Below are 27,084 nucleotides of genomic sequence, written 5' to 3'. Positions count from 1 at the left end.
TACTTGGCAGTAAAGTTCTAACAGTGGTTGAAGGTTCTACTCATTCGACAGCATTGGTGTCATAATGTTGATTACCACAAACTTGTATTTAAAAAAAATACAGTGACTGTAAGACACTTACAATGGAAGTGAATGGGGCCAGTCGATAAACAATAAAATACACACCGGTTCAAAAGTATATCCACAAGATGTTAACATTATATGTATTAACATGATTTAAGTGTCATAAAATCAGGGATTTACCATTTTACAACATTTACCATATTACAGGGTTCACTGACTGTATGTTGTCATGATAACAAAGCTGTAATATTGGATATAACTTTCCACAGATAAGGTTACCAAGTTATTTTATCACATTAAAATCAAGTTAGCATGTACAACCCCAATTCCGAAAAAGTTGGGACAGTATGAAAAATGCTAATAAAAACAAAAATGAGTGATTTGTAAATTATAGTCACCCTTTGCTATATTGAAAGCTCTACAACTACACATTCTGTGATGTTTTACCCTGTGAATTTCATTGTTTTTTTGAAAATGTACAGTAATTGCAAATCAGATGATTGCATCACCATTTCTTCTAATAACATGGAATGCTTCAGACTGCTCCCATAATATTTCCAAGCATCTGTGATATCTGATATCTGCTGATATCAGCATCTGGCTTTGGCACACTGGCTGGCCCATAAACACTGGCACAAATATATTCTTGATTGATTTTCTAGAACTTTATGGAATGACCATTATATTGATTTTATTGGAAAGCGAGGAAGCAATTGCTGGTTTCCTTGCTAGTTAACTATACAACTTCCATAATTTGGGGTATTGGTTATAATGGAAATAGAATTTACTATTAGCGGTTCATTTATTTTGATTACCACACATAAAATATCACTACTGCCTGACTTTCTCACTGAAAAGAAATAGACGTTCTGAGAAATGACACCTGTCTCTGTAAACAACAGAATACTTGGAGGCAGTTCTCTGCCTATGGTGCAAGTTGGGGCAGGACTACCTGTTTTTCCAACCAATGGCAAACAAGGGAAGTGTTTGGGAGACCTTTTTTGAAAGATTGTTATTTTTGCAATTTCATTTGGTGCCATTAGTGGCATAGAAATTACACACTAGCTTTAAAATTCAAGAATTACCATTTAATAATCTAAAATTACAGATGAATGATGATTTTTAAGACCGTGACATCTGAGGGATCAGAGATCACGCACATTCAGAAGTGGTTTTCGTCTTGCCCTTTATGCACTGAGATTTGACCAGATTCCTCTAATCTTTTAACTATATTGTACACTGTAGAGGGTGAAATGCCCAAAATCCTTCCAATTTGTCTTTGGGGAACATTGTTCTCAAATACTGGATTATTTGCTAAAGCATCGGTTGGTAAATTGACAAGTCTTGAACGATCCTTGCTCTTGAAGGACTAGGCTGTTTTTGGAGGCTCTTTATACAGTATACAGTATTATGACACAATTGCTTCACCTGATTAACATCTCCTGTTTCACATCACCACCTATTTCAACTCGTCAAATTGTTATTAGTCTTAAATTGCCCCGTCTCAACTTTTTTGGAGCATGTTGCAATCATCTGATTTGAAATTACTGTACATTAATTAATTAATGTACTGTAATTCATCATATAATGTGCAGTTGTGGTGCTTTCAATATAGCAAAGGGTGAATATAATTTACAAATCACTCATTTTTGTTTTTATTGTCATTTTTCATACTGTCCCAACTTTTTTGGAATTGGGGTTATATAACGTTTACATCTTTTGACTACACTTTTGAAACCATGTGTATTTTAATGTTTATGGACTGGCCCCATTCACTTCCATTGTAAGTTATTTACTGTAACTGTGCATTTAGCTTTTTTAAATAAACAAGGAATGAGTCTAAACTATTTTAGGTGACAATGAACATTATGGCACAAATGCTGTCGGTTTAACGTAACTTGTATTGAACACAGAACATTCCTTTAAGTTCCGCTGCAGATTTGTGGATCCCTTAAGTTCTGTTCTACTATGTCAAATTTATGCTTTGCATTTTAAATGTAGTACATCCCGATTGTTTCTTAAATCCATTAATGATATTTTGAAAATAAGTTTTTCTTCCCTTGCTCAAATATACACTATATTGCCAAAAGTATTCGCTCACCCATCCAAATAATTGAATTCAGGTGTTCCAATCACTTCCATGGCCACAGGTGTATAAAATGAAGCACCTAGGCATGCAGACTACTTCTACAAACATTTGTGAAAGAATGGGCCGCTCTCAGGAGCTCAGTGAATTCCAGCGTGGTACTGTGATAGGATGCCACCTGTGCAACAAGTCCAGTCGTGAAATTTCCTCGCTACTAAATATTCCACAGTCAACTGTCAGTGGTATTATAACAAAGTGGAAGCGATTGGAAATGACAGCAACTCAGCCACGAAGTTGTAGGCCACGTAAAATGACAGAGCGGGGTCAGCAGATGCTGAGGCGCATAGTGTGCAGAGGTCGCCAACTTTCTGCAGAGTCAATCACTACAGACCTCCAAAGTTCATGTGGCCTTCAGATTAGCTCAAGAACAGTGCGTAGAGAGCTTCATGGAATGAGTTTCCATGGCCGAGCAGCTGCATCCAAGCCATACATCACCAAGTGCAATGCAAAGCGTCGGATGCAGTGGTGTAAAGCACGCCGCCACTGGACTCTAGAGCAGTGGAGACGCGTTCTCTGGAGTGACGAATCACGCTTCTCCATCTGGCAATCTGATGGATGAGTCTGGATTTGGCGGTTGCCAGGAGAACGGTACTTGTCTGACTGCATTGTGCCAACTGTGAAGTTTGGTGGAAGGGGGATTATGGTGTGGGGTTGTTTTTCAGGAGCTGGGCTTGGCCCCTTAGTTCCAGTGAAAGGAACTCTGAATGCTTCAGCATACCAAGAGATTTTGGACAATTCCATGCTCCCAACATTGTGGGAACAGTTTGGGGATGGCCCCTTCCTGTTCCAACATGACTGCGCACCAGTGCACAAAGCAAGGTCCATAAAGACATGGATGAGCGAGTTTGGTGTGGAAGAACTTGACTGGCCTGCACAGAGTCCTGACCTCAACCCGATAGAGCACATTTGGGATGAATTAGAGCGAAGACTGCGAGCCAGGCCTTCTCGTCCAACATCAGTGTCTGACCTCACAAATGCGCTTCTGGAAGAATGGTCAAAAATTCCCATAAACACACTCCTAAACCTTGTGGAAAGCCTTCCTAGAAGATTTGAAGCTGTTATAGCTGCAAAGGGTGGGCCGACGTCATAGTAAACCCTATGGATTAAGAATGGGAGTTCACTTAAGTTCATATGCGTCTAAAGGCAGATGAGCGAATACATTTGGCAATATAGTGTATTTGTCTTCATCCTCATGTGAATCTGTCTTGTGGTTAATGTTAGCACATTTAGCTAGTCTCTCTCATCCTGCCTAGTATGCTGATTTGGTTTGGTAAGCCTAAGAAAGAGTCCTACTCACTTCCTTTGCTTTGTAAGTGAGTTTTCACTGAGCTGCGTCAAAGATTAGCCCATTCATATCAAAACAAAAATGTTTTGAGCTTAACTGTTGGTTCATTTGATTTAAAGCAGCAATCCGAGCTCTCACCCACACATGTGTTTGGACGAGCTGTGTTTGAGGCCAAAATTTCAAAGGAGTTTAGCACTTACTCACAAATGTTAAACCGAATGGTGGCTGAGGCTAACATTCCGCTTAACATCTTCTTTATTAATCCATGTAGAATACACGTTTGGGTACGAAAATGATGCCAGAATTTTAATTGGTGGGTGAGCCAATGAATTTATTTTTCCGTTTTTTTATTTTTTATATTTTTTACATTGATTGATTGTGCAACTTGGCCTTTTATAATGTAACTGGGCCTTTGAGGAAGCATGGCAATACAGTAGTTGAACCACCAAATACTTACCAAGCATTTAGAATTCATCTCAGAAACTTAGAGAAAAGTAGAAGCAAAGAGTTTAAACTTAGTGACAGTTCTCTTTAGTAAGTTTATGTAATGCTTCAGACTGCTCCCATAATATCTCCAAGCATCTCTGATCCAATTTGTACCTGGTGTCTGCTGATATTAGCATCTGGCTTTGGCACACTGGCACAAATGAACACAAATATATCCTTGATTGATTTTCTAGAACTTTATGGAATGACCATTATATTGATTTTATAGGAAAGCAAGGAAGCAATTGCTGGTTTCCTTGCTAGTTAACTCTATAACTTCCATAATTTGGGGTATTGGTTATAATGGAAATAGAAGTTACTGTTAGCGGTTCATTTATTTTGATTACCACACATAAAATATCACTACTGCCTGACTTTCTCACTGAAAAGAAATAGAAATGGACATTCTGAGAAATTACACCTGTCTCTATAAACAACAAAAACATGCCTATGTGTTAGCCAATCAGAAAACTTGGAGGCAGCTCTCTGCCTATGCTGCAAGTTTGGGGCAGAACTACCTGTTTTTCCAACCAATGGCAAACAAGGGAAGTGTTTATGGAAAGATTGTTATTTTTGCAATTTCGTTTGGTGCCATTAGTGGCATAGAAATTACACACACTATCTTTAAAATTCAAGAATTACCATTTAATAATCTAAAAGCAATAATTGCTATTTTACAGACTTGCAGAATACATGCTTCCGTGCTAAAACGCACTAGTCTAAGATAAAGATATTTTGTGCAAAGGCCAAATAGAGTTTTTACTCTTACTCAAAGTGAATGCATGGCTGGCCATGCACTTCATTTGGGTGGGTAAAACACATATATATGTACACACACACACACACACACACACATACATATACAGACATAGATGAACCAGAGACCAGGTGATAAGTGGTGTATTGAAATATATGTCATGTTTCCCATTATATCGGTTAGGCAAAGGTCCGGCTTATGCTATTTTCATGAAAGCCAGTTGCTATCCATTTGGTTTCCAAAAGCCATTTGGTTATATGGAGATCTAACTAGAAACACTGAAGAGAGAATGAAGTTGAAAGGGACTGTCCAGGATACAAATAAACAGTATGACAGCAGATAGCAACCTGAGGGGATCTTTACAGCACTCGGCCAATAACTGTCTGCTTCTAAAAATGGAACCAAAGGGAAAGATAAGCCACCAGCAAATCTGCAATACAAACACACCCCGAGATTCAGAGTGTGACTACAAATATCTGCTTTTTATATTCATGAGTCCCACTTTCACTGTCTTCTTCCTTTCACTTCCTGTGTATGTTGACACACACTTCCTGTCAACTTGAATGCACTTTCTTTCTCTCTCTTACTCAGTCTCACATGCATACACACACATTGTGTATCTTCCCTGAATGCTCCTACTTGAGTGTGAATTCTGTTTTGTGTATGTCAGTCTTGTTGGTCACTGTAAAGCAGTGAAGCCCTCTCCTCTTACATAAAAGAGAGTCTGCAACCCCCCCCCGGGATGAACTTTTTATATATATATATATATATATATATATATATATATATATATATATATATACTATATTTATTATTTCCGTAATGTGTGTGTGTGTGTGTGTGTATATATATATATATATATATATATATATATATATATATATATATATATATATATACATATACACACACACACACACACACTACCGTTCAAAAGTTTTGAAACACTTAACTGAAATGTTTCTCATGATCTTAAAAATCTTTTGAAATGAAGGCGTATGCTTAAATGTTTGAAATTAGTTTTGTAGACAAAAAATCATTGTGCCAACATATTAATTTATTTAATTACAAAACTAAAATTTTATTTAAAAAAAAAAGTTTTTGAAATTGATGACTTGGACCGAATAATTAAGAAAAGCAGCCAATAAGTGCCCAGCATATAGATGGGAACTCCTTCAATACTGTTTAAAAAGCATGCCAGGGTGATACCTCAAGAAGTTGGTTGAGAAAATGCCAAGAGTAAATTTCTGCAAAATCTAGGCAAAGGGTGGCCACTTTAAAGATGCTAAAATATAACACAGTTTTTATATATTTTGGAATTTTTTTTGTCACAACATAATTCCCATATTTCCATTTCTATTATTCCATAGTTGTGATGACTTTACTATTATTCTAAAATGTGAAAAAAAATAAAGAATGAGTAAGTGACCCTAAACTTTTGAACAGTAGTGTGTGTGTGTGTGTGTGTGTGTGTGTACACATATATATATATATATATATATATATATATATATATATATATATATATATATGTACACACACAGTTGAAGTCAGAAGTTTACATGCACTTACACTGAAGTCATTAAAACTCATTTTGAACCACTCCACAGAATTAATATTAGCAAACTATAGATTGGCAAGTCGTTTAGGACATCTACTTTGTGCATGACACAAATAATTTTTCCAACAATTGTTTACAGACAGATTGTTTCACTTTTAATTCCAGTGGGCCAGAAGTTTACATTCACTAAGTTAACTGAGCAGCTTGGAAAATTCCAGAAAATGATGTCAAGCCTTTAGTCAATTAGCCAATTAGCTTCTGATAATATGTGTACTGAATCGGAGGTGTACCTGTGGATGTATTTTAAGGCCTACCTTCAAAATCAGTGCCTCTTGCTTGACATCATGGGAAAATCTAAAGAAATTAGCCAAGACCTCAGGAAAAAAAAAAACTGTGGACCTCCACAAGTCTGGTTCATCCTTGAGAGCAATTTCCAAATGCCTGAAGGTACCACGTTCATCTGTACAAACAATAGTGCGCAAGTATAAACACCATGAGACCACGCGGCCATCATACTGCTCAGGAAGGAGATGCATTCTGTCTCCTAGAGATGAATGTACTTTGGGGCGAAAAGTGCAAATCAATCCCAGAACAACAGCAAAGGACCTTGTGAAGATACTTGAGGAAACAGGTAGACAAGTATCTATATCCACAGTAAAACGAGTCTTATATCGACATAACCTGAAAGGCTGCTCAGCAAGGAAGAATCCACTGCTCCAAAACCGCCATAAAATAAGCAGAATGCAGTTTGCAAGTGCACATGGAAATAGATGAAAATAGAGCCCGTAATCGTTTATTTGAATAAACTTAATGCGCATTTTGAATAATGCAAAAGAAAATCGTCCTCAGCCTAGTGCATAAACTTTTAAGAGCATTTTAAGAGGTTTTTTTTTTTTTTGCATATCAGGTGTTTCCATTCAGGTTTTCATATGCACAATTTCAACATTTTCATAAAAATGGTTGGAAACCCAGCTACTAACTAAGGGAAGCATGGCTTATAGGTCTTCTCTTTCTCTCCCTCTCCCCCGGTGCTGTGCACACATAAGCGTGCATAAGAGACCACTATCATCAAAGGCTGTGAGAAATAGGCATGTTATGATTTCACGATTCGATACAGAAGCTTGATGATACAATACGTTTATAAAAATAAAAAAATGTCGCCCACAATATATTTCCACTTAACCTTATTCTAGGATTCAACATAAATGTATTTTAAATCTTACGTGACACAACAGGGTCTGACATTGGCAACATAAAGCGCAGAGCTCTATAATAAAGTAACTTAAACATCAACACTGCATTTATCAGCAGATTGATATTAGAAAAACTCACAATTTTCATGTTTTTCTTGAGAAAAATTAGTTTGTCTACATTAAAGTAATTTTAATTTGAATAGCACTTTTCACAAATCACATAGTTTCAAAGCAGCTTTTTAGAAAATCATGACTTAAAGTCTTAAAGTCCCCAGTAAGCAAGCTAAAGGTGACCATGGCAAATAAAAAAAAAACTCCTTTCAATAGTTAGTGGCGAAAAAAAAAACCTTAAGAAGGAACCTGACCTGTGGCTTTACGTTATATGTACATAATCCAGTATGATTTAGCGATTTGAGCAAAAAAACTATCGGCACACGTAATTTTGTTGCCCTCTTTCCCCGGTTTCACTTTGCATGCAAACTTTAGCAGTCTTACTGGCTTATCCAAGTTTATGTGCTCATACTTGTTTACATTTTGATTTCAAAAGCGTGATTCATGTAATCACGGGTTTCTTACATTATCGTTTTTCTTTTTTCTTTTTTTTTTCTTTTTTTATAAGCTGTTTTTTGATAGTTTCTGCCTCGCAAGATGTTGGCGTAAATAAAACTACATTTTTGATGTACTGTAGCACCAGGACAAGACAGCATTGTTTGGCAAATTCGACAAACTGTAACGCTACAATCTACTTGCCGTTTGCCATCGGACTTTGAGCTGTCAACTTGCCTATGTAGACTAGTTGCTCTGTTTTCCTGTGAGCACTCAGCGCCGCTTCTCCGGGGAGGAGACTGTTTCACAGCTCTCAATGTTGCATTGCTTGGTTTTAATCACACTTATGTATTTATATTGAATCGAGAGCGTCGTATCATACAATACAATATGATACAATATTTTTTACACCCCTAGTGAGAAATGCGAAAGCATAACAACTGATTAAAAAAATATGATGATTGAAATATAATATGATATAATATAATATAACAGAGCCCTGCAGCTGCTTGATGGTCCATTATAAGGCGTAATATGTCAACAAGGTATGCAGTTTTAAGAGGTTTTGCTGTTTTGCAGTGCATGGTTATGAAGTTCCAGAAATTCAATGCATTTTTAAGATCCAAGAAAAATTAAAATTACAAGGACTTGGAGCACTTCATCCTCATAAAGTTGTGGAAAGATAATCTGGTTGGTAGACCAACATTTAATGAAGTTTTGCCATGGTGTTAAGGTGTTTGGACAGTTTTTTTTAATGTTTATGTTGAGATTTTGCTTATATCATGTTGAGTTTGACGAGGACGATGACATGCTGTCTTACTGGCATAGTAAATTTTTAGATCTTTGACTGCATTAAAGCAAATGTGGTTTCGGGGCGTGGACACCAGCTTGGGAACCACTGTTGTAAATCATCGTAAAAAATTACACACATCAGCAAATTCAAATTGAAAAAGCAAACACGTTCCATTTAGAAACAAAGAGCTCTAACACGGCTCTTGAATCATACATCCAGGATGCCGTTCAGAATGGAAACCTGAAAAGATCTTCAAAGATTTGAGACTTTGATTGTGCCTTGAGTTTAGACAGGGATGTGGTTATGGGGACTTTTCTGTTCAAGTACTGATTATTACATAAACATAACTTTTATTTGTATAGCGCCTTTCACAACACACATTATTTCAAAGCAGCTTTACAGAAAATTATGCATTAACAGAAAATGAAATTGAAATATCTATAAAGTCTTAGAGTCATCATTATGTAATTTGATAAAATACAATTGTGAATTGTGTTTAAAAATAAGTAATTAAATAGTAATTGTATTTAGAAACCAAGTGAGCAAGCCGAAGGCGACTGTGGCAAGGAACACATAACTCCATAAGATGTTGGTTAATGGAGAAAAATAACCTTGGGAGAAACCAGGCTCACTGTGGGGGCCAGTTCCCCTCTGGCTAACAGCATGAATATAATACCAATATTACTTAATAATGTATAGGCAAGTCATGGTTTAAAATTATTAAACTAAGTAAGTGTTAAGGGTCAGTGTTTAAACAAAGATTTTGTAAGAACTGTAAGATTAATGACTAATGACTTTGAAGTCCATCCTGGATTAACTGCAGAAGTTCACATAGATGCAGTTGTCCTTGTTAGTTGGCTGATGAAGGGTTTTTTTTTTTTTTTTTTGTCAATTAATTGATAGTCTATGTATTCCATTATAAGAGTGTAGTCCATCATTAGACCAAGGTGATGCAGGCAGAGATCGGTGAGGTGCATCGCAGTTCAACCGGCCGGTAATTTTGGTGAGGTCTATCCTAAGTCCAAGGTTCAGGCAATGGCATATGAAGTATCCCATGTCGTATGGTTGGAGTTGGCATCAGTTCATCCTCTGAAGTCCATCGTTGTAGACTGAAGTGTTGTTTGGCTGGCACCGGCTGCATTTAGTCATCATCACTCAGAGACACACAGCCGTGGAGTCCAACACGAAGCAGGAATGGAGCTGGGTCCAGCCAGTTCTGGTGACCTCAGGATAGGAGTCCCGAGGTTGAGACAGGGAAACAAATAGAACAATATTAGCATAGGTGCCATTCAATTTATTGCAGAGTTATAGATCATGATCATTGTTTCTGGTTTCTGGTTCCAGCAGACCTAACTAAAGCAGCTTAATTGTGAGCTGAAGGACAAATTAGGTGTATGTCTGGCTAAATAGATGAGTCTTTAGTCTAGACTTAAACTAAGTAAGTGTGTCTGCATCTCGAACAGTGTTAAGGAGACTATTCCATAGTTTAGGAGCCAAATATGAAAAGGATCTACCTCCTTTTGTGTATTTTGATATTCTAGGAAATATTAACAGGCCAGAGTTTTGCGATCGTAATGAACGTGATGGAATATAGCATGGTAGAAGGTCACTTAAGTACTATGGAGCTAGACCATTCAAAACTTTGTACGTAGTTAACAGAATTTTAACACACGAAATTTAACAGGTAGCCAATGTAATGACGATAAAATGGGGCTAATATGATCATATTTCTTGGTTCTAGTCAGCACTCTGGCTGCTGCATTTTGAATCAGTTGAAGTTTATTTATTGATCTTGCTGGACATCCTCCCAGTAATGCTTTAAAATAATCTAGTCTTGAGGTCATGAACACATGAATTAGATTTTCGGCATCAGCAACAGAGAGCATGTGTCGTAATTTAGCAATATTTCTTAGGTGGAAGAATGCTGTTCTATGAACATTTGTAATTTGATTTTCGAAGGACAGATTGGTATCAAATATAACACCTAAGTTCTTCACTGTTGAAGACGATGTAACAGTACATCCATCGAGAGTCAAATTATATTTTAGCGCCTTGTTTTTAGAGGTTTTTGGTCCAATAATTAGTACCTCTGTTTTGTTGGAATTGAGTAGAAGGAAATTTCTGGCCATCCAATCTTTGATTTCATTGATACACTCTGCTCATTTGGAGAATTGTGAAATTTCGTCAGGTTTTGAAGAAATATAAATTTGGGTACCGTCGGCATAACTGTGGAAACTTATTCCACGATTCCTGATAATATCTCCCGGGTGAAGCAGAGGTCCTAAAACTGATCCCTGTGGCACTCCATACTTTTGTTTGGTTTGACAATTCCTCATTTACATAGACAAAGTGGTAGCGATCTGATAAATAGGACCTAAACCATGCTAATGCAAGTCCACAAATGCCAACATAATGCTCTAGCCTATTCAAGATAATGTCATGATCTATCGTATCGAATACAGCACTAAGATCTAAAAACACTAGAATTGAAATGCAGCCACGATCAGATGACAAGAGCAAGTAATTTGTAACTCTGATAAGTGCAGTCTCTGTACTGTGATGGGCCTAAATCCTGACTGAAATTGTTCATATATATATACTATTTCTCTGTAGAAATGAACATAGTTGGGAGGACTCTACTTTTGACAACATGAAATGTCTTGGATACAGCACAAAGACTCCAAATTTTTACATCTGCAGTTGAAAGGGGGTACAGAGCACCGATTGGATTTGTACTCTTGATTTTTTTTTACCCCGATTATATAAGTCACCTTCAATATGAAGATGGCTGCTGTTTGACGTCATTTTTGAGGGGGAGTTAGAGCTGAAAATGATGATGAGACCGTTCACACACATGAAGTGGTTTTTCACCCAAACCATATTCCAGTTCTCTCTCTCTCTCTCTCTCTCTCTCTCTCTCTCTCTCTCTCTCTCTCTCTCTCAAATACATACACTTCTCCCTCTTTAGGCAGATGGCTGCATGTGTCATGGTTTCAGGGCATTTTTGGCTGTGTGTGTGTTCAATGATGTGAAAAGAGCCATTCACTGCTGTGTGCACTATGACCCATCCATCCATATGTCCAACCATTTTTCTCTCTTGCTTTTTCTAGGCTTTATGGCTATATGATTTATAAATCAATATGGTTTTGAAAACTTCTTACCATTATAATGTACCCTGTAGTAGGGAACCATTTATCTATGTCAACGGTCGTGTAATGTGCACAAGGCGAGTCGCAGACGCTACAACAGATTTCAAACCTGCTTGAAATCTGGCCGGCGGGTCGTCAGGTGTGTGCACTTAAGTCTGAAGTAATTATGCAGATCAGGCAATGGCAAAATCTGTAGTGAACGAAATGTGCACGCCAATTCTAATCTTATGGGCTGAGTTGTTATTTTGAATCAAATTCAGTTTACCACCTGCTTTCCTCAGGCGGTAATTTTGCAAGATTGTGGGTGGTTGGTGAATAAGACGCAGTACAACATGCAAAAGTTGCCCAATTGTTTAATGAATTTGCCCCTCAGTGTATACTGTTTGAATTGGTGGGGGGGGTTAACAGATCTAATATTATTTGCTTCCAGTGTCAGAGTAGTTAGACCTAGTTATCGCAATTATCGTCACAGTAATAAAAAAAAAAAAAGCAAATTATGGCTAATACCAATATTGTCACCATACTCAAAATAATAAATAAATTAGTATTTCAGCCTATTTTTCAGGCATTTCAATTTCTTAACAAAATTCCATCAAATTGAATTGTAAAGTTTATTCGTATAAATTATTTCCATCACCTTAATGTGCATTTTGAATTATGCAAAACATTAGAAAATCCACCTCATCCTAGTGAATAAACTTTTAAGCAAATTTGAGAGCTTATTTGCATATCAAGCATATCGGCAATTATTAATAGTGTTTGCCAAGGCTTTTTTTTTTTTAAATAAACCACATGCATTTAACTTTTGGACACATAACTCTTCCTGCACCATTTACAGGCATGAATAATACCTCAAATTACGTGCCTTGTTGAGGAGTGGTGTGCCATTACTTTTCTAATCAGACTGAAGTTTGTTTTTTCCCATAGACTTGCATTGAAGGAGGGATCTGTACCTTATCTAGCGACCAGAATAGCATAGAGACTTGGGGGTGGGTTCTTTTGACCTGGATCGAAAAGCAACCACCTAGCAATGCCATAGCAACACCCTGGCAACCACCTGTAACACCCTAACATTGTGACTTGTGCACAGTTAAGCACCACAAACATTTTCTTCAATAAATGTAAAAAATCTACATCTTTATATCACCAGCATGCCTTTTCTTTCACCCTCTGGAGACACAGTGTACTAGCAAATATGTTAACCATGAAGAGAGAAGTAGTGTTTCAAGAGAGAATTAAATATGGGGCAAACACGCATAAACACACGCCAGACTCCTCAGACTGTGAACCTGCTGGATTAAACTCTCTTTCAGATGTGTCTTGCCCGATATTATTTTTAGATTGTGTTTGTGTATGTGTGTGTGTGAGTGTGTGTGTGTGTGTATTTATATATCTGCGAAAGTATGCCTGCTGTGAAGAGGTGCTTTGTAATGGAGAATATATTGCTTGGAAGTTCCTATCAAATGCCTTTAACAAGTCTCTTTTTGTCTCATTCTTTATTTATTTTCTTATTTTATTTTTTGCACTTTCTTTCTTCCTTGTCCTGTTTCCAAAGAATGAGTTGTTGCTCTGCTATACAAAAATAAAATTTGTACTTAATCAAAAAAAAGCTATGAGAAGTATTTGCATCACAGTGAAGTGTTAATGTTTCCTGTTATCTGCACTACACAAATAACAAGTTAGCTATTTAGGATTTCTTTCATTTACCAACAAATATTTCCTATCCTTACAGCTGTTTCTGTAACAGAATTTTTTGTATTTTAAAATTAATTTCTTTTGTATCTCTCTTTTTGTCCTCCAGCACTGAAAAGTTCTGCTTCCTTTCACGAGCAGAGACGCAGTTTAGAGCGAGCCAGGGTGAGACGTTCTCCACTACAAATTGTATTTTTGGGGCTCATTTCTTGATGGATGAAACAAACAAACAAACCAAAAACTCACTCTCTCTCTCTTTTACTTTCTCTGTGTTTCAGACTGAGGACTACCTGAAGAGAAAGATCCGCAGTCGTCCAGAGAGATCTGAGCTGGTCAGAATGCACATTCTAGAAGGTGTGTCTTTCACACAGTAACACACATCTGTCATAGAGGGTCCAGAGACTAATAAAGGCATACATGGGTGTTTCTTCAACTTCTGGCACTTTTAGCAATGTAGACTTCTAGAAAGTCTTGTTAAAGCATTTTTTCACACTAGTTTATTTAATTTGTCTACTAACTTTGTCTATGTCCAACAGTCCATGTACATGCATCACAGGAGATTTATGTCATTTTTGTTGAGACAAACATCTCATATTTCATCTCAAGAATGCTCTTCACAGACACTTTTGTCAACTTGGTTAACAAGTACGCTAACGTTTGAAAAAGCATTTGGTGTGGTGGAAATGATGGCACAAAACTCGCAATTTAAAAATTTGTTTCAATGAAATGTTTTATGTTTATTTCACTCTTTGTTTAGATTTTCATAGTTTTAAACGTAAGAATTTCTGTATTTATAATGGATTTTCATAGTTTAATATTGAACGTCTGTGTCTTAGACAAGGCTAAAACAATAAAATCTATACATGAAAGGCATTTTAAAAGTATCAAAAATAAATAATGAATGCCTCATAAAACGTTTCCAAGTCAGTTTTATTGTGACCTTTATATGACAAAAAGAAAATACTTGAAATCTGTTTGTTTTAGTACAAATCACATGAAATTGCCAGAAGATGAAACAACGCCAATATATCTATTATCTTTAGCGATAAAAGTGGAAAAAAGTTACTTAAGTAAAATAATTACAAATGTGTTCACATGATGCCAGATTATTTATGTATGTGTTTTAATATGTAATTTTTGTATACAGAGACGTCAGCGGAGCCCTCCCTTCAGGCCAAGCAGCTTCTGCTGAAACGAGCACGTCTGGCAGACGATCTGAATGATAAAATCTCCCAGCGGCCCGGCCCGATGGAGCTCATTCACAAGAACATTCTCCCAGTACACAGCAGCCTCAAACAAGCCATCATAGGTACTGAATTCAAGCCATATACAGAACTGTGTACAGTGGCCCCAAAACGTATTTGGACACTTAAGCCACACTTGCTGTAAAAGTACATTAAAAGCCACTCTTAAAGGGATAGTTCACCCAAAAATGAAAATTCTCTCATCATTTACTCACCCTCATGCCATCCCAGATTTGTATGATTTATTTATATTTTTTTTGCAGAACACAAATGAAGATTTTTAGAAGAATATGTCAGCTCTGTTGGTCCATTCAATGTGAATGGTGGCCAGAACTTTGAAGCTCCAAAAATCAAATGAAGGCAGCATAAAAGTAATCCGTATGACTCCAGTGTTTAAATCCACATCTTTGGAAGCGTTATGATAGGTGTGGGTGAGAAACAGATCAATATTTAAGTCCTTTTTCACTATCAATCTCCACTTTTACTTTCAAATTCTTTGACCATTTTGAAAGTGAAAGTGGAGATTTACAGTAAAAAAGGACTATTCACTTGCATTGTAAGGACCAACAGAGCTGAAATATTCTTCTAAAAATCTTTGTTTGTGTTCTGCAGAAGAAAAAAAGTCACACATCTGGGATGGCATGAGGATAGTAAAGGATGAGAGAATTTTCATTTTTGGGTGAACAATCCCTTAAACCACATTTGAAAATGTAACAAATATCAAACCATGTGGCATTTTTTTTCAAGAACCATAGCACAAGCACACTTTGTAAGCAAAACGTTTTACCAAAAACTTGGTGTTGTTGGATTTTAAATGATAAAACAATAGATATACTCTTAAAAATTAAGATAAAAAGTATTTGGAAATTTTCTGGTTGTCAAATGTTTGTGGAACATGTCCATAGTTATTGCAATAAACTACACATGTTGTTACTCTGCTAGGGCACTTGTGTGAACTTTTTTAAGTGTGGCTTTCTTTAAGAGTGCCACTGTACACAATACCTAGAATTAAAGATAAGTTTGAACAGAAGTCTAACTAAACTTTAAGACAGTGGCTACACTTATTGAACTTTGAAACTTTCTTTCATACTCTCTCATCTCCACTAATTCCCATCTAAATCCCTCAGTCTTTATCTACCCATCTTTATCACCCCTCTTCTGTCTCTTCTTTTTTTACCGTTCTTACGGTTGTGACTGAAGTGAAGCTCCGTTTTAACGTTAGCTTTAGCGATAGAGTCATCTAATGCTCCCAGTCATATCACAGACTCAAATATCCGCATTTATATTCCTCACACTCAACACTTCCCCTGGATGGTTCCCTTTTCCTCTCACTTTAAAGCCACAAACAGGCACACCAGAGCCCGCTCCATCGCATTGTTAGCGGTACGTGCACATTCATCTTCATATTTACATCCTGCCGTGTTCCTGCAGTGGTGCAGAGGGCGGTAATTAAATGCAGAGTTATGGTAATGAGATCGGTGCGCATCAAACACAGTTAAATTAATTAGAGGGGCATTTACATTCATGTTAATATTCGCAGCTCTGTGGCGGACTGAGTCGATTAACTGTGAAGTTCATGCAGTGTCGTACAATACTGCACTGTGAAGGAATGCTCGGATCATGTTTGAAATGCAATTTAAAATGTTTTAATCTGTAAATAACATAATTAGGGACTTACTGATTATCAGCATAATAACATACTCTCAAATCACGCTCGGATTAAATTAAAATATCATACAGCAAGGTTTAAAGGTTTTATTATTTACTCTGGGGCAATATTACAGCAGAGAAAGTGAAATATGCGTAAGAGGGTTTTTTTTTTATCATGTTGTTAAAATGCCTTACTTTTTCTTGTTTGAAATAACTTGCTAATGTTGTTTGCTAAGGAAAGCATCACTATTTTTATTGCTCATACTTGGCGTTAGAGATTTGATCAAATACTCTCACCATACATATGAAATTTTGCCATGCATTTACAGTATGCTATGGACATAAATGATACCTTGAATCATGTGGCTTGTTCAGGAGAGGTGTGCTATTATTTTCTAAGCAATCAGACTTATGATTTTTAATAAATAGGTGTATAAATCCCATAAACTTACAGTGAAGGAGGGGCCCAAGCCATACCTAGAAATGAGAGTATTTTGATTTTGAATTGAGTAAATCTAACAATCCTTTTTTTTTTAACTATCTATTTTTTTATTTCACTCTTCCTCTGTTCTCTTTCTATCAGAAACAGAGTTTCCAAAGGTAGTTGCAGAGAACTCTTCGTTTGATGAGGAAAGCAGTGACAGATTCTCTCCGGATCAGATACTTTGTCAGGATTCTCCTCTCGGCCCTGCCCACTTACCTTCTCCACCTGAGACACTGGCCAATAAAAGCACACCCAAACAGGTGCACTCACTCTCAACCCCTGTACTATACTTCTGGCCAAACAAACGGTGTATTTTAACATTTATTGTCTGGCCTCGTTTACTGCCATTATAAGTGCCTTACTGTAACCAAGATTAAAAAAATAAATAAATAAGAGACAATGCTAATGTATTTTCTGTAAACTTCATTATGCCACAAATGCTGTAGGTTTTCCCAATGCTGGCGCACTGTGTTTATATACACTCAAAAATATGTACTTTCCAGTCACTAGTGAAGTATACACTGATGAGCCAAAACATTATGACCACCTGTCTAATATGCTGTTGGTCCTTCGCGTGCTGCCAAAACAGCACCAACCCGCCAAGGCATGGACTCTGCAAGACCCAAGAAGGTGTCCTGTAGTATCTGGCACCAAGATATTAGCAGCAGATCCTTCAAGTCCTGTAAGTTGCGAGGTGGAGATGCCGTGGATCGGACTTGTTGGTCCAGCACATGCCACAGATGCTCAATTGGATTGAGATCTGGGGAATTTGGAGGCCAGGGTAACACCTTGAACTCTTCATAATATTCCTCAAACCATTCCCGAACAATGTGTGCAGTGTGGCAGGGTGCATTATCTGGCTGAAAGAGGCCACTGCCATCAAGGTATACCATTGCCATGAGGGGGTGTACCTGGTCTGCAATGATGTTTAGGTAGGTGGCACATTTCAAATTGACATCCACATGAATGGACCCAGACCCAGGGTTTCCCAGCAGAACATTGCCCAGAACATCACACTCCCTCCACCGGCTTGTCATCTTCCAACAGTGCATCCTGCTTGCCATCCACGTGATGTAAAAGAAAGCGGGACTCATCAGACCAGGTGACCTTCTTCCACTGCTCCAAGGTCCAGTTCCGATGCTCGCGTGCCCATTGTAGGTGCTTTCGACGGTGGACGGGTCATCATGGGCTTTCTGAATGGTCTGCGGCTAGGTCCCATATGCAGCAGGGTGCAGTGGGGTTCCTCCCATTACCATCATTCAAATTTTCTGTGATGTTCTGTACCACAGTAGACCTTCTGTCAGTTCGGACCAGACAGGATAGCCTTCGTTGCCCTCGTGCATCGATGAGCCTTGGGCACCCAACACCCTGTTGCCGGTTTGTGGTTTGTACCTCCTCAAGTAGGTAATCACCACTGCTGACCGGGAGCGCCCCACAAGCCTTGCCGTTTCAGAGATGCTCTGACCCAGTTGTCTGGCCATAACAATTTGGCCCTTGTCAAAGTCGCTCAGGTCTTTTCTCCTGCCCATTTCTCCTGCATTCAACATGTTGACTACTAGAACTAATTGTTCGTTTAGCATCTAATCTACCCAGACCTTGACATGTGGCCTTGTTAGGAGATGATCAACATTATTCGCGTCACCTGATTGGTCATAATATTTTGGATCATCGATGTATACTTATATTTTATAGTGTAAGTATGCAAATTAGTATACAACCAGACATATTGTAATAAATACATGCAGACTACACTTTAAGTAAATCCACCCTATGGATAATAAAGTTATAATCTTTCTTCAGAGTACGACACACACACGTTGATGTCTATGCGTAGTTCTTCATGCTCACTCAGCACTCTAGAGATGTGAATTATCCACAGCACACAGCGTCTCCATTCGTCTCATTAAACTTCCAGTCACGAACACCTTTGCACACATTTATGCAAACACACAAGCAATATGTAATTGTACTTTATCATCTGCACACATTTGTGTTTTGTTCCTTTAGTCACATTTACACATACATGCTCACTTTCTCGGAATGTAGTCACAAAGAGTTCCTTAAGTTTATGTACTTCTTGAATTTCTCTTTTAGGTTCCGCCCCCTCCTCCTTCCAAACCACTGCCAAACACAGCTAGCCCTGCCCCTCAACTGAAACTAGCCAATGGGACAACAGGCCAAAAGCAAGCAACTGCATTGCAAAAGGTGACAGATTTTCCTCATCTGTGTGTGTGTGGTTATTGTCCCTTGACTTGGGATGGTGGTTTGTAGAATTAACATGTTATCATCATGCTGACACTCATCATCTGTCTCTTTCAGGGTGGTAAAGGGACTAGTGAGCGCCCTGGTCAGCGTTCTAAGAAGGTGCGAGACAATAAACCAAAGGTAAAGAAGCTGAAGTATCACCAGTATGTTCCTCCGGATCAGAAAGCCGAGCGTGAACCTCCAGCCCTGCTTGACTCCTCCTACGCCAAACTCCTCTATCAGCAGCAACTCTTCCTCCAACTACAGATCATCAACCAACAACAGCAAAACTACAACTACCACACCATCCTTCCCGCCCCACCCAAGTAAGACACACCTCTTTGTACAGTAAATGTGCTTACCCAAAGAATGGCACTATTCTGTCACACATATGTAATAAAAAATTTTAAGCTTTCCAACAGAGACTGAAATGTCCCGGAATTTAGTTTGCTGCACTTTTAACCCTTTAAGCTCAGATGTGCCCACCAGCATTATTATGAAAATATTAATAACTACTGTCTTGACCAACACAAAATATGTATCGTTTTAAAGCTTAGAAGCTTACAATGCATTATGACCAAAACTGAATGCTTTGAAATTTGCAGACAAATGTGTTATTTTGTGATATTTCGGCAGTTTCTTAGGCTGAGAGTTTCAGAATATATCATAAAAAATTTGAAAAGTTATCCTTAAAATTATACCAAACACGTGACCCTTCTTGTTTGTGTCCCCCCCCCCCCAGGTTAAAAGCCTTTCAATTTGGGTATGCCATTGAAACAGGAAATCTTTAAAAACACCCTCAGAGCTTAAAGGGTTAATTAACTAGATGTATTTACAAACTGTTTTATTTTTATTTTAAAAAATGTGTTATTTTTGTCTTCAACAATATAATGGATTTGTGTTATGTTTATGTATTTAGGCCTCCAGCTGATCAACAGCCTGCTACAGCCAATGGCCCTTCACAGTCCAGCAATGCTCCGCCCCCTCAATCAGCTTCTACTAATTCAACTAGCCAGAATCACCAGACTACTGCAAATGGAGGCGGGATTAATATAGGGCCTTTGCCTTTCAACCTGGAAGAATTAAAGGTACCAACACCTCCTGCTATCAGTAATCAACTTGTGTTTATATCAGAATACTTGTATAGTTGTTATTCTGCTTTCAATACTAGTTACTGGATGGCTTTTCAATAATTGGGCAAATGTTATAAGGGAACTGATTTAACATCCTGTAATTCTCTTTATGTCCTGTAGGTGGCAGGGCTGAAGCAGGAGTTAAAACTGCGAGGATTAACCGTCTCAGGCACCAAAAACGATCTTATTGAACGGTTGAAGAATTTTCAGCAGCAACACGGTGGAAATGCCATCACTAATGTTCCAACATCATGTAAAACCAACAAAGCCCAACCTTCAGCCCCTGTAGTGGGAGGAGCCTCTTCCCCTTACCATTCAACAGACAGCAGCATGATGGTTCCTACCTACCCATTTGTTAGCAATGTAGAAAGGGCGCGAGCTCAGACTTCAGCGCCACATATAATGCAGTTTGGCAGCACTAGCTCCTCCCCTCCGGTTTCCCCCACCCACTCTGAACGCTCATTGGCTGGAATGAGCCCAGATGAAACAAGTTGTAATGGGGAAGCTTTTGGGGAAATGGTAAATTATTCTCTTTTTCTTCTTTATTTTCTTAATGCAAGACATTAGATAGATTGAAATGGATTGCTAATAAATTACTGATCCATTAATGCATGTAAAAGTGTAAAAAGTGATATTACAGATGTCCTTATCAGCTAATGTAAATGGTATACATACTGAAATGTCACATTTCTGAGGCAATCACTATTACTATTGTTTGTTCTTTAAGGAGCCATGCCAGTATAATAGGCAATTTAATATTCAGAAATTACACACTTCAGTTTTTAGGTTAAGGAATATTCCGGGTTCAATACAAGTTAAGCTCAGTCGACAGCATTTGTGGCATAATGTTGATTACCACAAAAAAAATTTTCGACTTGTCCCTACTTTTCTTAGAAAAAAATAAAAAATTTGGTTACAGTGAGGCACTTACAATGGAAGTGAATGGGGCTAATTTTTGAAGGGCTTAAAGGCAGAAATGTGAAGCTTAATACTTGGATGTGACTTTACACAAAAAAGTTAGTAAGCCATTTTATCACACTAAAATCATGCTAACACACATTCTGTTTACATCTTGTGGCTATAATTTTGAAACATTTACAAGTATTTTAACATTTACGGATTGGCCCCATTCACTTCCATTGGAAGTGCCACACTGTAACCCAGATTTTAAGTCGAAATAATTTTTTGTGGTAATCAACATTATGCCACAAATGCTGTCGATCGAGCTTAAAGGGATAGTTCACCCAAAAATGAAAATTCTCTCATTTACTCACCCTCATGCCATTCAAGATGTGTATGACTTACTTTCTTCTGCTGAACACAAACGAAGATTTTTAGAATTTTTAATATTTCAGCTCTATAGGTCCATACAGTGCAAGTGAATGTTGACAAAATCTTTGAAGCTCCAAAAAGCACATAAAAGCAGCGAAAAAAATAATCCATACGACTCCAGTGGTTTAATCCATGTCTTCAGAAACTATATGATAGGTGTGGGTGAGAAACAGATCAATATTTAAGTCTTTTTTTTTTTTTAGGATGAATGTCCACTTTCACTCTCCTCTCTACTAAGAGTTCTTCTTTTGTTTTTGGTGATTCACATTCTTCATGCATATTACCACCTACTGGGCAGGGAGGAGAATTCATACTAAAAAAGGACTTAAATATTGATCTGTTTCCCACCCACACCTATCATATCGCATTTGAAGACATCGATTTAACCACTGGAGTCTTATGGATTACTTTTATGCTACCTTTATGTGCTTTTTAAGCTTCAAAGTTTTGGTCAACATTCACTTGCATTGTATGAACCTACAGAGCTGAGATATTCTTCTAAAAATCTTTGTTTGTGTTCAGCAGAAGAAAGTAAGTCATACACATCTTGAATGGCATGAGGGTGAGTAAATGAGAGAATTTTCATTTTTGGGCGAACTATCTCTTTAACTTGTGTTGAACTCAGCAGATTCCTTTAAAGATTTAAACACTTAACCCTAATGGTTAAACTGAGTTTTTTTTTTGTTTGTTTTTTTCCTGTCCTCTCCAGGTGACCTCTCCTCTGACCCAGCATTTCTTGCAGCGTTCACCTCCTCTCCCCACCACGGTCAGCATTAAAGAAGAGCCCGACAGCCAGACGCTTCCGTCCTCCTGCTGCCTGGTGACCCAGTCTACTGCTCCCCCTATAGACAAGGACCAAATGCTCCAGGAGAAGGACCGGCGCATTCAGGAGCTCACGCGCATGTTGTTGCAGAAGCAGCAGCTGGTTGAATCACTGCGCTCGCAGCTGGAGGGCAAACAGGTAGGTGCGCCAGTCCAGGTGAAAGAGGAACCTCCTGGTGTCACCGTGGAGATGGTCAGGGTGACCATAAAAGAAGAGGTCATAGAGTTGGAGGAGGAAAGTGAGATGGTAACAAAGCCGCAGGTGTTCCAGCAGCCAGTGCAGGCGCAGACGCTTACAGCAAACAAGACAGAGCAAAACCGGCAGCAGCAGCTCATAATGCAACAGAATCAGCATAACCTGCAGCAACAAGCACATCAGAGGAAGAGGAAAACAAACAAACAACAACAACACAACCAGATGCAAGGCAAACTGCAACAACAAAAAGAAGTGAGCACAGTCTTTCCACAACATCGAATCGTATGATGTTTACCACATGGTCACTTTACTAATCAGAGTTCAAGGGAAAGTTCACCCGAAAATGAAAGTTCTCTCATCATTTACGCACCCTCAAGTTGTTCCAAACCTGTATGACTTACTTTCTCACGTGAAACATAAAATGATATGTTAGGAAGAATGACAGCCTCAGTCACCATTCGCTTTTGTTATGAAAGAAAGATGCACTCGCTGAGTGATGTTTTTGCTAACCTTCTTATTCTTTTTTTTTTTTTCAGCTGTTGCCTCAAGCACTTACCAACCAACAGTCAAGTCCCGCTTCTTCATTCCCAGTGGACATACTTAAATCTAACTCTCCCCCCACAATAGTGACAGATAGCAATGGCAACCAATTCCTGCTAACACTGCCCAATCAAAACACAGAGACACCAGCCAGAGGCCGCCCCCAGGGCAAAATAACCAATCATATCACTGTGCAGGTAATGTGTTATTTTTTTCTTTATGCTTGAACAGTTCGCCCAAAGATGAAGATTCTGTCATTTGCTCACGTTTTTCCAAACCTATATGACTTTCTGTCTTCCGTGGAACACAGAATGCTACAATTAGGCATTATGCTAATCCCAGTCACTGTTAACTCTTATTGCATCTTTTTAACATTGAATAGGCGAAAGGTGACTGAGGCTAACATTCTGCCTAACATATCCTTTTGTGTCGCACAGAAGGAAGTCGTACAGGTTTGGAACAACATGAGGGTGAATGATGACCGAGTTTCCATTTTTGGCTGAACTATTTGCTTAAGGTTGTCAAACTCTATAAACCTCTGAAATTGTTTTGTAATCACTGACATTTTCATTATTTTCAGAGACTACAGTCCACACCCAGCCAGTCAGTCACTGAATTACCTAAAAACAATAGCCTATCTGAAGAGCCTATACAAACTGTCATTTTGAAACAGCCAATTAAAAAGGTTGGTACAAGGTCACTGTTGTGCAGTTTATGTAAGAATAGAATAGTCATTCTAATATAAGAATAGTTTTGTGAACAGCTTTCCTTCAGCATGTCATTGTACTTGAGAGTGGGTTCTATGAGAACGTGGCAAATGTGGTCGCCAATATAAATTAATGATATGTATAATGCATCATCACTTATTCTTGATAAGTCATTGAACATGGTTAGGGGGCTTTTAAACTGGCTGATTGAAATACTAATGTCTAATTACTGTCATCAATGTTTAAATGGAGACTGCAGACATGGGCTATTAGCCCATTTAACATGGTGTCTAATTGAGATGCATATTTGACTTTGACAGGTATTAAAGCCAGAACTAAAAGTGTCAACCAATTACAAAGCGGCAAACTTTACAGCCATCTCAGCACCGCTCAATCGCCAACCATTCTTCTCTTCAGTGGATTCCATAAACAACAGTGAACCGGCCCGCTCTTCTCCCAATAACAATGTAAGAGTTTTGTTTGTTTATATACTATAACCAATGTTAATTAAAAATAGTAATCCACTGCAAATCACAAATTATCTAAAATTGTAATCAGATTACTTTAATAAAAAGTTTTACTTTTAAGTTGCTTTTTAAAACACTTTTCTTTTCAAAAAATTCAAAATAATGTCTTTGTTCATTATAACTTACAAGTCATACTCTCAGCACCTCACATTTCTCCTTCACAATGACTTGTTACATGGCCATAATTCGTGTATTCTACATAAATAATATATTAGAAATAAGCTTAACCCTATAATGTATTTAAAAGTAATTAAATCAATTGAAAGTCAGCAACTGTAATCGGATTACAAGCATTTAAAATGTAATGCATTAGACTACTTTTTTACTTAAAGTAATTAGATTACAGTAACTAATACTGTGTAATTAGATTACACACAAACCCTGACTATAAAGCTGTTCTAAAACCTACTTAGGCAGCATTTAGGCTTTTAAAGGGCACTCCCAATGCAAAGAAAGTTTGAAAAGGTAGGCAGCAACATTATGCTACCTTCTAAGATACCTCGTTTTGGCCAAATTATAAAGCAGCAAAGCATGTGTCCTTTACTGATAGAAAGTATTGCGGAAATCCGCATCACTTAACATATTTGACCATAATTATACCTATTCCACAAAATTCTGCAGATTGTCCCCCCAAATCATCTTAGAAAGTTCAATAAGAGCCCTGAGATTTTGTGCTGCTTATGAGGTTCAATTTCAGAATACTGCCTTAAAGGGACAGTAACCAAAAATGTGTTACTCCTAATGTCATCCCAAACCTGTATGACTTTCTTTCTTCTGTGGAACACAAAGGTTGTGTTGTTGGTTTTTGTTTCTTTGTTTGTTTGTTTTAAAATCTTAAAAAAAAAAAAATTGCCGTATATTGAAAGTGAATAGTGTCTCAGAATAAAAATAAATCATAAAACCACAGTTCAAGTAGTTGATACAACTCGTCTACTGTCAAGTCAAATCACTGGTCAACCCCATAAATACAGCACCCTAATCCAAAATGGTGACATCACTAATATCAAACCTAATTGGTTCTAACATGGAGTCGATAAATGATTTGATTTGAGAGTGAATACGACTTAAGTTTTTATCTGTTCCTCACACAGAGTGATCGTATGGCTAAAGAAGACTTTTTATGACAAATTATGGAAGCCCATTTCCACCACATAAAAAAGATTGTGCTTTGGTAGGTCAAAATTATGAGATACAAAGTCATAGTTTTGAAATACAAAGTCATAATTATGAGATGAAGTCACAATTTTGAGATAAAAGGTCATAATTTTGAGATTACATAATTTTGAGATGCTCAGTTATAATTTTGAGATAAAAAGTCATAATTATGAGATGCCCATCATAATTTTGAGATACTAAGTTAAAATTATGTATGATTAAGTAACTCTATGACTTAGCATCTCATAATTATGATTTATCATCTCATAAATGTGAATTTTTATATCATAATTTTGCATTTTTATGTCTCAAAGTTATGATTTTTATCTCAAAATAATGACTTTAAATCTCATAATTTTGATTTACCAAAGCACATTTTTGTATGTGGCGAAAATGGGCTTCCATAATATAACCTACATTTACTTGAGAAACAAAATGACATGATTTTAATTCTTGTATTCAAAGAAATCTAGCAAAATTAAGTGGTTTATGCTTAATTTATTTATTTATTTTTTTTTTTATTTTTTTATTTGCCAATAGAGTAGGGAAAATAAACTTAATTGCAGTATTCTGAGGAATAGATTTAAATATGGAAAAATATGTTAAATGAAGAGGAGTAGCTTGTTGCAGTGCTTTTTCAATAAAAGATACATGCCTTGCTGTTTTAGAAATTTTTATTTGTATTTTTTACAAACTGTTAAAAGGCATCCGCCTATGTAAACTGTAGACGGCAAGGCAGGTTCACCATTTTGGAACAGAGCTTATGACTTGTCTGAGCTGTAGTCTAAGTATAAACCTTCTCAGTGCCAGCAGGACTCTTTTCTAAAGCTAAATATCTAAATCTGTGTCGTACAAGATAGGAATTATAATAAGAACTTCAGATGAGTTTTGTCTAACTCAGTATTGCTGCTGTATATTGCACAGATTCTAATACTGGAGCACAGATTTATATGTCTGTAAATATAAAAAGAACTGAGCTTGTTTTGGTTACATCTTAAGACCTTTACGTGTTTGTGCTTAAATCACTCAATGTGCTCATTTACTGTTCAGATTTGCCAGTATCATGAAGCCCACATCCTCAAACCTGTTTAAATATAACTGTAAATGTTGTCTTCATTTTTCACTTTTTGTATTATTTTGTCACTCAGACTCTCTTCAGCCCCTATTTTAAACCTCAATTTCTTAATTCCCACTGCCCCAACGCACTCCTTTAATATGCATTCATCTCTGTATGTCAGGAGAACATGTGTCTGAGCTTGGACCAGCATGCTTTGCTCTCCCCTTCTACCTCCACTTTGTATTCACCCACAACTCTTTGTCATCAGGTACTGTCTTGTCCACCATTTCTTTCTGAAATATGCACTAATCCATCTGTCTTT

At 37.5% G+C, this 27,084-nt stretch overlaps 1 protein-coding gene across 3 annotated transcripts in view; it reads left to right on the top strand.

Annotated features, from left to right (window-relative positions):
• LOC127451392 (myocardin-related transcription factor A-like) overlaps positions 1-27,084 on the top strand; it is a 68,153-nt gene that overhangs the window by 35,281 nt on the left and 5,788 nt on the right. For 2 of the 3 annotated variants that reach the window (XM_051716074.1, XM_051716075.1), the window contains 13 exons: positions 13,781-13,836; positions 13,950-14,025; positions 14,819-14,980; positions 17,149-17,309; positions 19,144-19,254; positions 19,369-19,619; positions 20,213-20,381; positions 20,547-20,945; positions 22,468-23,028; positions 23,313-23,513; positions 23,897-24,001; positions 24,344-24,490; positions 26,944-27,030. In XM_051716074.1, the coding sequence (XP_051572034.1) occupies positions 13,781-13,836; positions 13,950-14,025; positions 14,819-14,980; positions 17,149-17,309; positions 19,144-19,254; positions 19,369-19,619; positions 20,213-20,381; positions 20,547-20,945; positions 22,468-23,028; positions 23,313-23,513; positions 23,897-24,001; positions 24,344-24,490; positions 26,944-27,030 (2,486 nt within the window). The remainder of the gene's footprint in view (positions 1-13,780; positions 13,837-13,949; positions 14,026-14,818; positions 14,981-17,148; positions 17,310-19,143; positions 19,255-19,368; positions 19,620-20,212; positions 20,382-20,546; positions 20,946-22,467; positions 23,029-23,312; positions 23,514-23,896; positions 24,002-24,343; positions 24,491-26,943; positions 27,031-27,084) is intronic. The other variant, XM_051716076.1, reaches the window with a different exon arrangement.

This window comes from Myxocyprinus asiaticus, chromosome 14 (assembly GCF_019703515.2).
Source record: "Myxocyprinus asiaticus isolate MX2 ecotype Aquarium Trade chromosome 14, UBuf_Myxa_2, whole genome shotgun sequence".
NCBI classification, from domain to species: Eukaryota; Metazoa; Chordata; class Actinopteri; order Cypriniformes; family Catostomidae; genus Myxocyprinus; species Myxocyprinus asiaticus.
This window is presented reverse-complemented; position numbering and strand designations above follow the sequence as displayed.